Genomic DNA, 12,798 nt, shown 5'->3' with positions numbered 1-12,798 from the left:
TATGTACTGACCCCTTACTCTGCACTTGCTTGAATGTCCTCCTTGTAAGTCACTTTAGTGAAAAGCGTCTACTAAATGTAATGTAATAAGTGATAATCATATTGTATCATCGTGCACTTTGCTTACCTTCAAACCAGTGGGAGGGGATGTGGAGCATGGGCGCACTTGGCATATGCGTGACTCCTTCACTAGCTTGCATTGTGGGTTGCTGTTGGTGACCCGGGTGGAGAAGCCTGCGCCACAGGTTTTGGAGCACGGAGACCAGCTGGTGGAGTGAGTGATACACTTCAGGCCAGATGACAGTATGCGCATCTCAGGCTGTTCTCTGAATGCTGTGAGGGCATAAACACAGTGATTAGAACTCAGGGACTTAAACTTTGTTAATGCATAATACATGATAAAAAGATGTCTCATCACAGTGCCTGAGAGGACTGCCGCACATAAAATACTGTATCCCTCTTCAAGGTGATTTTTAGATTTTAATATTTTATGGGAATCTTAGCTCAGTTACTGCAGGTGGCATATTTTATTTCCCCAGGTTAGAATTAGAGAAAAATCCAGTGATAACACAATATGAGAGAGAGAGAGAGAGAGAGAGAGAGAGAGAGAGAGAGAGAGAGAGAGAGAGAGAGAGAGAGAGAGAGATGCTGACCTGCTTGATGTTTTCCGTTGAATCTGGGGAAGAAGGTATCTTTCTCTGTCAGGTTTTCTTCAGTTTGACCTGATTGACCCGGGTCTTTCTTCGCTTTCGTCTTGTCTGCGTCCTGGCAGACCCACTGGCTGCAGCACTGGCCGGGCACCTTCACCAGTGTGGGGTTATGGCAGCCCAGGTCAGGCATTGACAGCTCCTGGAGGCACAACGGGATGCAGCCCACAGCGCCATCCATGCAAGTGCACTGATGTTTGCAACTTGGCGTAAAGGTCTCTCCATTTTGGTACATTTTGTTGTTGAACTCACAAGATCTTCCTTCGAGCTTGGCTGTTAAAGATAAACAAAATAGATGAGTTCACATGTGTGTTCTGCAGGATACAGATCACTGATCACTATTGAATAAATAAATTGCTTTAAGTATGTTAAAAAAAAAAAAAAAAGCTTTAAGTATACCTCGACATATGCCTTCAGATGCGCCCCGGCTAGCTCCAAAGTTGCACTGAAGTCCTTTAACGTGGTCACACGGCTCCACGCTGCTGCAGTCCTCGTTCAGCTGCCTCGCGCAGACCTTGCAACAGCCGCATCCGTCCGTCACTAAGCTGACTCCCAGTTCACACGTCGGAGTCTCCCGGGGGCACACGCAAACTGAAGGACATGCTGAGAACACCTATGCAAAAACGACAGAAAATGTGAGAACGACTGTACATACGATACAAGTAACAATTGACAGTTTATCTTAAAGCGAACCACGGAGTTGTCAAAAATTGTGTCCTCACCTTTGTGAGACATCCAACGAAAATTAGGGTGAAATAGAGCACCGACATCTCCTGTTTGACTTGAACTCGGTTATTCAGGTTATTCCGTTTTTGCCTTGCCTGCACTGTTGCTTGTGTTGCTGAGGTCGTGTCTCCCTCCCTTTTTATACTGGCAAGCGGGACTGCGGTGACGTGAGCCTCGCTTCCTTCATCCGCGCTACACTCAAAACACACCATGCGCGTGTATTCTATTAATACGGTTTTAGACAATTTCCCTCTCAAACACAGATCTCTCCAGGTGAAGATGAACGGGTAAACGTAACTTCACTGTCGACTTTGAGTGGCGGCTCAGCTGGCTGAACGGCGGCTGACGGAACGGTGCTAGGTTATTTATTTATTTATTTATATTTACTCGAGCGGCTGGCTGAATGGCGGCTGACGGAACGGTACTAGTTCACTTAGCCTATTATTTACATTTACTGGAGCGGCTGGTTGAATGGCGGCTGACGGAACGGTGCTAGTTTATTTATTTATTTATTTAGATTTTCCCCAGCGGCTGGCTGAATGGCGGCTGACGGAACGCGGATGGTTTATTATTTATTTATATATTTTATTGCCCGTCATGACGGGCAACACATGTGGAGTGCTGGTTCTCTTTATTTAGTCTAAGGAATGAGCACCCAGCTGCTTTTACACTGCACGATAGGCCTACACCCAGTAGAATTGTTTGTTTATTTACATTTAGGTTATTTATAGCCTATTCTCGAGCGGCTGGCTTAATGGCGACTGCATACTTTTATTTCATTATTTATTTCTTTGTTTATTAAAACAAAAAATCACGACACAATACACAAGGCCTATATTTGATGGGGAGCAACAACAAAGCAGAAACTATCTCAGACAGTAAGTTTCTACCTGTTTACCAGTGGGCTATCGCCGACGTCAGGGGATATAGGCAGGCCATATGAATGCACCGAGAGCACGCACGTGGGGAAATTGCTTCAGCGTACTAAACTACAGATCACAACAAGTAAACACGAGAGACAAATTTCCATAAAGTTTTGAACAGAGAAACCAACGCAGGCACATTTAGTAAGCGATTTCAGTGCTGGTGTGGTGAGAACTGTAGCCCATATGTCAGGACCGGTGTTCTGTCGTTTTCCTTCATTGTAATGTTTTATTACATAGGACGTTCTGTCAAACGCGCGCGCGCGTGTGTGTGTGTGTGTGGCCTATTCACCTAAACATGCTGATATCTATGGTCATTAATTAAGCAACAAAACAAATTACCGGTAATATTTTTTTCTGAATACTGTAGCCTAAATATAAAGCACAAGTTCAAATGCCACCAGTGCATGTCCACCACAGCCTTTATAAATACATAAATGGACGTACACTACACTATTTAGACATTGTCAGTAGACCTAAATGTGAAACAGTAAGAGAACATGCATAATTTCAATTTCTTCAAAATTGTACAGTAAAATCTTTTCGTTATTTGTCTGCTCTCACAGCCGGTGGAACAACCCCCCCCCCCACACACACACACACACACACACACACCTCCGCCAGGTTCCCCATACCCCACCATAACCCCGTCCAATATATAAAGCTATGCAGCTTGGTTCTTCAGCAGGTTCTCGTCAGAGTGTACTTGCAGCAACAGTGTCTGTGCATCTTACATTCACACTTTGCCATTACAATGCATTCTCCTTACATTGGCCATGGTACGTATGTGAGGTGGAAAAGCATGAAATAGTATGTATTGAAGGTGCTTTTCTCCAGATTTCTACAGCAAAATCCATTACTTCTTGGTCTGGTAGTAGCCAGTGGAACTGCCAGCATGTCCAGATGACGCATTAAGCTTACCAGTAATAAGGACATTTTGGATCAGCACTTATCTTCAAAGTCCTTGCATATGCAATGTTGCCTTGCCTACACAGTGATATATCAGCATTTTAAAGGACATTTTCTCCAAAATTTTACAGTAAAAGTTGTAACTTCTTTGTCTGGGCACAGCCAGTGGACCTGTTAACAGGCCCATATGACTCGTTACCAGTAGTAAGGAAAAATTGGATCGGCACTTCACTTCAAAATGCTTGCATATGCAACTTGCATTAGCCCAATTGACATAGCATTTTGGAGCACATTTTCTCCAAAATTCTACAGTAAAAGTTGTTACTTCTTTGTCTGGTCACAGCCAGTGGACCTGTTAACAGGCTCATATGATTCGTTACCAGTAGTAAGGAAATAATGGATCAGCACTTCACTTCAACATGCTTGCATATGCAACTTGCATTAGCCCAATTGACATATCAGCATTTTTGGAGCACATTTTCTCCAAAATTCTACAGTAAAAGTTGTTACTTCTTTGTCTGGTCACAGCCAGTGGACCTGTTAAAAGGCTCATGTGACTCATTATCATTAGTAAAGAAAAATTGGGTCAGCACATTGCATCAAAATAGTTGCATATGCAAGTGTGCCTTGCCTACACAGTGACATATCAGCATTTTGTAGCACATTTTCTCCAAAATTATACAGTAAAAGTTGTTACTTCTTTGTCTGGTCACAGCCAGTGGACCTGTTAACAGGCTCATTTGACTCGTTACCAGTAGTAAGGAAAAATGGATCAGCACTTCACTTCAAAATGCCTGCATATGCAAATTGCATTAGACCAATATGACAGGATTTTGGAGCACATTTTCTCCAAAATTGTACAGTAAAAGTTTTTACTTCTTTGTCTGGTCACAGCCAGTGGACCTGTTAACAGGCTCATATGACTCGTTACCAGTAGTAAGGGAAAAATGGATCAGCACTTCACTTCAAAATGCTTGCATATGCAACTTGCATTAGCCCAATTGACATATCAGCATTTTTGGAGCACATTTTCTCCAAAATTCTACAGTAAAAGTTGTTACTTCTTTGTCTGGTCACAGCCAGTGGACCTGTTAACAGGCTCATATGACTCGTTACCAGTAGTAAGGGAAAAATGGATCAGCACTTCACTTCAAAATGCTTGCATATGCAACTTGCATTAGCCCAATTGACATATCACCATTTTTGGAGCACATTTTCTCCAAAATTATACAGTAAAAGTTTTTACTTCTTTGTCTGGTCACAGCCAGTGGACCTGTTAACAGGCTCATGTGACTCATTACCATTAGTAAAGAAAAAATGGGTCAGCACATAGCATCAAAGTAGTTGCATATGCAAGTGTGCCTTGCCTACACAGTGACATATCAGCATTTTGTAGCACATTTTCTCCAAAATTCTACAGTAAAAGTTGTTACTTCTTTGTCTGGTCACAGCCAGTGGACCTGTTAACAGGTACATATGACTTGTTACCAGTAGTAAGGAAAAATTGGATCGGCCCTTACTTCAAAATCCTTGCATATGCAACTTGCATTGGCCCAATTGACATATCAGCTTTTTTGGAGCACATTTTCTCCAAAATTGTACAGTAAAATTTGTTACTTCTTTGTCTGGTCACAGTCAGTGGACCTGTTAACCAGCCCATGTGGCTCATTACCAATAGTAAAGAAAAATTGGGTCAGCACATTGCATCAAAGTAGTTGCATATGCAAGTTTGCCTTGCCTACACAGTGACATATCAGCATTTTGGAGCACATTTTCTCCAAAATTCTACAGTAAAAGTTGTTACTTCTTTGTCTGGTCACAGCCAGTGGACTTGTTAACAGGCTCATATGACTCGTTACCAGTAGTAAGGAAAAATTGGATCGGCACTTCACTTCAAAATCCTTGCATATGCAACTTGCATTGGCCCAATTGACATATCAGCATTTTTGGAGCACATTTTCTCCAAAATTGTACAGTAAAAGTTGTTACTTCTTTGTCTGGTCACAGCCAGTGGACCTGTTAACCAGCCCATGTGACTCATTACCAATAGTAAAGAAAAATTGGGTCAGCACATTGCATCAAAGTAGTTGCAAATGCAAGTTTGTCTTGCCTACACAGTGATATATCGGCATTTTGAAGGACATTTTCTCCAAAATTCTACAGTAAAAGTTGTTAATTCATTGTCTGGTCACAGCCAGTTGACCTGTTAACCAGCCCATGTGACTCATTACCAATAGTAAAGAAAAATTGGGTCAGCTCATTGCATCAAAGTAGTTGCATATGGAAGTTTGCCTTGCCTACACAGTGATATATCGGCATTTTGAAGGACATTTTCTCCAAAATTCTACAGTAAAAGTTGTTACTTCATTGTCTGGTCACAGTCAGTGGACCTGTTAACCAGCCCATGTGACTCATTACCAATAGTAAAGAAAAATTGGGTAAGCACACATTGCATCAAAGTAGTTGCATATGCAAGTTTGCCTTGCCTACACAGTGATATATCGGCATTTTGAAGGACATTTTCTCCAAAATTCTACAGTAAAAGTTGTTACTTCTTTGTCTGGTCACAGCCAGTGGACCTGTTAACAGGCTCATGTGACTCATTACCAATAGTAAAGAAAAATTGGGTCAGCACATTGCATCAAAGTAGTTGCCTATGCAACTTGCATTAGCCCAATTGACACATCAGCATTTTGGAGGACATTTTCTCCAAAATTCTACAGTAAAAGTTGTTACTTCATTGTCTGGTCACAGTCAGTGGACCTGTTAACCAGCCCATGTGACTCATTACCAATAGTAAAGAAAAATTGGGTCAGCACATTGCATCAAAGTAGTTGCATATGCAAGTTTGCCTTGCCTACACAGTGATATATCAGCATTTTGAAGGACATTTTCTCCAAAATTCTACAGTAAAAGTTGTTACTTCTTTGTCTGGTCACAGCCAGTGGACCTGTTAACAGGCTCATATGACTCGTTACCAGTAGTAAGGAAAAATTGGATCGGCACTTCACTTCAAAATCCTTGCATATGCAACTTGCATTGGCCCAATTGACATATCAGCATTTTTGGAGCACATTTTCTCCAAAATTGTACAGTAAAAGTTGTTACTTCTTTGTCTGGTCACAGCCAGTGGACCTGTTAACCAGCCCATGTGACTCATTACCAATAGTAAAGAAAAATTGGGTCAGCACATTGCATCAAAGTAGTTGCAAATGCAAGTTTGTCTTGCCTACACAGTGATATATCGGCATTTTGAAGGACATTTTCTCCAAAATTCTACAGTAAAAGTTGTTAATTCATTGTCTGGTCACAGCCAGTTGACCTGTTAACCAGCCCATGTGACTCATTACCAATAGTAAAGAAAAATTGGGTCAGCTCATTGCATCAAAGTAGTTGCATATGGAAGTTTGCCTTGCCTACACAGTGATATATCGGCATTTTGAAGGACATTTTCTCCAAAATTCTACAGTAAAAGTTGTTACTTCATTGTCTGGTCACAGTCAGTGGACCTGTTAACCAGCCCATGTGACTCATTACCAATAGTAAAGAAAAATTGGGTAAGCACACATTGCATCAAAGTAGTTGCATATGCAAGTTTGCCTTGCCTACACAGTGATATATCGGCATTTTGAAGGACATTTTCTCCAAAATTCTACAGTAAAAGTTGTTACTTCATTGTCTGGTCACAGCCAGTGGACCTGTTAACCAGCCCATGTGACTCATTACCAATAGTAAAGAAAAATTGGGTCAGCTCATTGCATCAAAGTAGTTGCATATGCAAGTTTGCCTTGCCTACACAGTGATATATCGGCATTTTGAAGGACATTTTCTCCAAAATTCTACAGTAAAAGTTGTTACTTCATTGTCTGGTCACAGCCAGTGGACCTGTTAACAGGCCCATGTGACTCATTACCAATAGTAAAGAAAAATTGGGTCAGCACATTGCATCAAAGTAGTTGCATATGCAAGTTTGCCTTGCCTACACAGTGATATATCGGCATTTTGAAGGACATTTTCTCCAAAATTCTACAGTAAAAGTAGGTACTCTTTTGTCTGGTATCAGCCAGTGGACCTGTTAACAGGCTCATGTGACTCATTACCAATAGTAAAGAAAAATTGGGTCAGCACATTGCATCAAAGTAGTTGCATATGCAAGTTTGACTTGCCTACACGGTAATATATCAGCATTTTGAAGGACATTTTCTCTAAAATTCTACAGTAAAAGTTGTTACTTCATTGTCTGGTCACAGCCAGTGGACCTGTTAACCAGCCCATGTGACTCATTACCAATAGTAAAGAAAAATGGGGTCAGCACATTGCATCAAAGTAGTTGCATATGCAAGTTTGCCTTGCCTACACAGTGATATATCGGCATTTTGAAGGACATTTTCTCCAAAATTCTACAGTAAAAGTTGTTACTTCATTGTCTGGTCACAGCCAGTGGACCTGTTAACCAGCCCATGTGACTCATTACCAATAGTAAAGAAAAATTGGGTCAGCACATTGCATCAAAGTAGTTGCATATGCAAGTTTGCCTTGCCTACACAGTGATATATCGGCATTTTGAAGGACATTTTCTCCAAAATTCTACAGTAAAAGTTGTTACTTCTTTGTCTGGTCACAGCCAGTGGACCTGTTAACCAGCCCATGTGACTCATTACCAATAGTAAAGAAAAATTTGGTCAGCTCATTGCATCAAAGTAGTTGCATATGCAAGTTTGCCTTGCCTACACAGTGATATATCGGCATTTTGAAGGACATTTTCTCCAAAATTCTACAGTAAAAGTTGTTACTTCATTGTCTGGTCACAGCCAGTGGACCTGTTAACCAGCCCATGTGACTCATTACCAATAGTAAAGAAAAATTGGGTCAGCACATTGCATCAAAGTAGTTGCATATGCAAGTTTGCCTTGCCTACACAGTGACAGCATTTTTGGAGCACATTTTCTCCGAAATTCTACAGTAAAAGTTGTTACTTCATTGTCTGGTCACAGCCAGTGGACCTGTTAACCAGCCCATGTGACTCATTACCAATAGTAAAGAAAAATTGGGTCAGCACATTGCATCAAAGTAGTTGCATATGCAAGTTTGCCTTGCCTACACAGTGATATATCGGCATTTTAAAGGACATTTTCTCCAAAATTCTACAGTAAAAGTTGGTACTCTTTTGTCTGGTCACAGCCAGTGGACCTGTTAACCAGCCCATGTGACTCATTACCAATAGTAAAGAAAAATTGGGTCAGCACATTGCATCAAAGTAGTTGCATATGCAAGTTTGCCTTGCCTACACAGTGATATATCGGCATTTTGAAGGACATTTTCTCCAAAATTCTACAGTAAAAGTTGTTACTTCATTGTCTGGTCACAGCCAGTGGACCTGTTAACCAGCCCATGTGACTCATTACCAATAGTAAAGAAAAATTTGGTCAGCACATTGCATCAAAGTAGTTGCATATGCAAGTTTGACTTGCCCACACGGTAATATATCAGCATTTTGAAGGACATTTTCTCCAAAATTCTACAGTAAAAGTTGTTACTTCATTGTCTGGTCACAGCCAGTGGACCTGTTAACCAGCCCATGTGACTCATTACCAATAGTAAAGAAAAATTGGGTCAGCACATTGCATCAAAGTAGTTGCATATGCAAGTTTGCCTTGCCTACACAGTGATATATCGGCATTTTAAAGGACATTTTCTCCAAAATTCTACAGTAAAAGTTGTTACTTCATTGTCTGGTCACAGCCAGTGGACCTGTTAACCAGCCCATGTGACTCATTACCAATAGTAAAGAAAAATTGGGTCAGCTCATTGCATCAAAGTAGTTGCATATGCAAGTTTGCCTTGCCTACACAGTGATATATCGGCATTTTGAAGGACATTTTCTCCAAAATTCTACAGTAAAAGTTGGTACTTCATTGTCTGGTCACAGCCAGTGTACCTGTTAACAAGCCCATGTGACTCATTACCAATAGTAAAGAAAAATTGGGTCAGCACATTGCATCAAAGTAGTTGCATATGCAAGTTTGCCTTGCCTACACAGTGATATATCGGCTTTTTGAAGGACATTTTCTCCAAAATTCTACAGTAAAAGTTGTTACTTCATTGTCTGGTCACAGCCAGTGGACCTGTTAACCAGCCCATGTGACTCATTACCAATAGTAAAGAAAAATTGGGTCAGCACATTGCATCAAAGTAGTTGCATATGCAAGTTTGCCTTGCCTACACAGTGATATATCAGCATTTTGAAGGACATTTTCTCCAAAATTCTACAGTAAAAGTTGTTACTTCTTTGTCTGGTCACAGCCAGTGGACCTGTTAACCAGCCCATGTGACTCATTACCAATAGTAAAGAAAAATTGGGTCAGCACATTGCATCAAAGTAGTTGCATATGCAAGTTTGCCTTGCCTACACAGTGATATATCGGCATTTTGAAGGACATTTTCTCCAAAATTCTACAGTAAAAGTTGTTACTTCATTGTCTGGTCACAGCCAGTGGACCTGTTAACCAGCCCATGTGACTCATTACCAATAGTAAAGAAAAATTGGGTCAGCTCATTGCATCAAAGTAGTTGCATATGCAAGTTTGCCTTGCCTACACAGTGATATATCGGCATTTTGAAGGACATTTTCTCCAAAATTCTACAGTAAAAGTTGTTACTTCATTGTCTGGTCACAGCCAGTGGACCTGTTAACCAGCCCATGTGACTCATTACCAATAGTAAAGAAAAATTGGGTCAGCACATTGCATCAAAGTAGTTGCATATGCAAGTTTGCCTTGCCTACACAGTGATATATCGGCATTTTGAAGGACATTTTCTCCAAAATTCTACAGTAAAAGTTGTTACTTCATTGTCTGGTCACAGCCAGTGGACCTGTTAACCAGCCCATGTGACTCATTACCAATAGTAAAGAAAAATTGGGTCAGCTCATTGCATCAAAGTAGTTGCATATGCAAGTTTGCCTTGCCTACACAGTGATATATCAGCATTTTGAAGGACATTTTCTCCAAAATTCTACAGTAAAAGTTGTTACTTCTTTGTCTGGTCACAGCCAGTGGACCTGTTAACAGGCTCATGTGATTCATTACCATTAGTAAGGAAAAATTGGATCGGCACTTCACTTCAAAGTCCTTGCATATGCAACTTGCATTAGCCCAATTGACATATAAGCATTTTTGGAGCACATTTTCTCCAAAATTCTACAGTAAAATGTCTTACTTCTTTGTCTGATCACAGCCAGTGGACCTGTTAACAGGGTCATATGACTCTCAACCAGTAGTAAGGAAAAAATGGATCAGCACTTCACTTCAAAATGCATGCATATGCAACTTGCATTAGCCCAATTGACATATCAGCATTTTGGAGCACATTTTCTCCAAAATTCTACAGTAAAAGTTGTTACTTCTTTGTCTGGTCACAGCCAGTGGACCTGTTAAAAGGCTCATGTGACTCATTACCATTAGTAAAGAAAAATTGGGTCAGCACATTGCATCAAAGTAGTTGCATATGCAAGTTTGCCTTGCCTACACAGTGATATATCGGCATTTTGAAGGACATTTTCTCCAAAATTCTACAGTAAAAGTTGTTACTTCATTGTCTGGTCACAGCCAGTGGACCTGTTAACCAGCCCATGTGACTCATTACCAATAGTAAAGAAAAATTTGGTCAGCTGATTGCATCAAAGTAGTTGCATATGGAAGTTTGCCTTGCCTACACAGTGATATAACAGCATTTTGAAGGACATTTTCTCCAAAATTCTACAGTAAAAGTTGTTACTTCTTTCTCTGGTCACAGCCAGTGGACCTGTTAACAGGCTCATGTGATTCATTACCATTAGTAAGGAAAAATTGGATCGGCACTTCACTTCAAAGTCCTTGCATATGCAACTTGCATTAGCCCAATTGACATATAAGCATTTTTGGAGCACATTTTCTCCAAAATTCTACAGTAAAATGTCTTACTTCTTTGTCTGATCACAGCCAGTGGACCTGTTAACAGGGTCATATGACTCGTTACCAGTAGTAAGGAAAAAATGGATCAGCACTTCACTTAAAAATGCATGCATATGCTACTTGCATTAGCCCAATTGACATATCAGCATTTCTGGAGCACATTTTCTCCAAAATTCTACAGTAAAAATTGTTACTTCTATGTCTGGACACAGCCAGGGGACCTGTTAAAAGGCTCAAGTGACTCATTACCATTAGTAAAGAAAAAATGGGTCAGCACATTGCATCAAAGTAGTTGCATATGGAAGCTTGCCTTGCCTACACAGTGATATATCGGCATTTTGAAGGACATTTTCTCCAAAATTCTACAGTAAAAGTTGTAACTTCATTGTCTGGTCACAGCCAGTGGACCTGTTAACCAGCCCATGTGACTCATTACCAATAGTAAAGAAAAAAATGGTCAGCTCATTGCATCAAAGTAGTTCCATATGCAAGTTTGCCTTGACTACACAGTGATATAACAGCATTTTGAAGGACATTTTCTCCAAAATTCTACAGTAAAAGTTGTTACTTCTTTCTCTGGTCACAGCCAGTGGACCTGTTAACAGGCTCATGTGATTCATTACCATTAGTAAGGAAACATTGAATCAACACTTCACTTCAAAATGCTTGCATATGAAACTTGCATTAGCCCAATTGACATATCAGCATTTTAGAGCACATTTTCTCCAAAATTCTACTGTAAAAGTTGTTACTTCTTTGTCCGGTCACAGCCAGTGGAACTGTTAACAGGCTCATGTGACTCATTACCAATAGTAAAGAAAAATTGGGTCAGCAAATTGCATCAAAGTAGTTGCATATGCAAGTGTGCCTTGCCTACACAGTGACATATCAGCATTTTGGAGCACATTTTCTCCAAAATTGTACAGTAAAAGGTGTTACATCTTTGTCTGGTCACAGCCAGTGGACCTGTTAACAGGTACATATGACTCGTTACCAGTAGTAAGGAAAAATTGGATCGGCACTTCACTTCAAAGTCCTTGCATAAGCAACTTGCATTAGCCCAATTGACATAGCATTTTTGGAGCACATTTTCTCCAAAATTCTACAGTAAAATGTCTTACTTCTTTGTCTGGTCACAGCCAGTGGACCTGTTAACAGGGTCATATGACTCGTTACCAGTAGTAAGGAAAAAATGGATCAGCACTTCACTTCAAAATTTATGCATATGCAACCTGCATTAGCCCAATTGACATATCAGCATTTTTGGAGCACATTTTCTCAAAAATTCTATAGTAAAAATTGTAACTTCTTTGTCTGGTCACAGCCAGTGGACCTGTTAAAAGGCTCATGTGACTCATTACCATTAGTAAAGAAAAAATGGGTCAGCACATTGCATCAAAGTAGTTGCATATGCAAGTGTGCCTTGCCTATACACAATGACATATCAGCATTTTGTTTCACATTTTCTCCAAAATTCTACAGTAAAAGTTGTTACTTCTTTGTCTGGTCACAGCCAGTGGACCTGTTAACAGGTACATATGACTCGTTACCAGTAGTAAGGAAAAATTGGATCGGCACTTCA

General features: G+C 40.4%; 2 protein-coding genes across 2 annotated transcripts in view; one reads left to right on the top strand and one right to left on the bottom strand.

The window, feature by feature from the left end:
• Positions 1-12,798, top strand: part of adcy2a (adenylate cyclase 2a) — a 177,109-nt gene that overhangs the window by 75,609 nt on the left and 88,702 nt on the right. The gene's annotated exons all lie outside the window — the stretch shown is intronic.
• Positions 97-1,550, bottom strand: LOC134448731 (CCN family member 1-like). Its single transcript, XM_063198384.1, has 4 exons — positions 1,429-1,550; positions 1,106-1,319; positions 653-979; positions 97-332 (listed from the first exon to the last, which is right to left on the bottom strand). Exons 1-4 carry the CDS (start codon positions 1,474-1,476, stop codon positions 97-99), a joined length of 825 nt encoding a protein of 274 aa, XP_063054454.1. The 5' UTR covers positions 1,477-1,550.

Source organism: Engraulis encrasicolus, chromosome 5, assembly GCF_034702125.1.
Source record: "Engraulis encrasicolus isolate BLACKSEA-1 chromosome 5, IST_EnEncr_1.0, whole genome shotgun sequence".
Classification (NCBI taxonomy): domain Eukaryota; kingdom Metazoa; phylum Chordata; class Actinopteri; order Clupeiformes; family Engraulidae; genus Engraulis; species Engraulis encrasicolus.
This window is presented reverse-complemented; position numbering and strand designations above follow the sequence as displayed.

Coding starts and splice junctions, on each gene's coding strand:
- LOC134448731 (XM_063198384.1), bottom strand. CDS start 1,476: ATGTCGGTGCTCTATTTCACCCTAATTTTCGTTGGATGTCTCACAAAG. Junction 1,320..1,428: donor TCGTTGGATGTCTCACAAAG/GTGAGGACACAA, acceptor GTTTTTGCATAG/GTGTTCTCAGCATGTCCTTC. Junction 980..1,105: donor ATCTGAAGGCATATGTCGAG/GTATACTTAAAG, acceptor TATCTTTAACAG/CCAAGCTCGAAGGAAGATCT.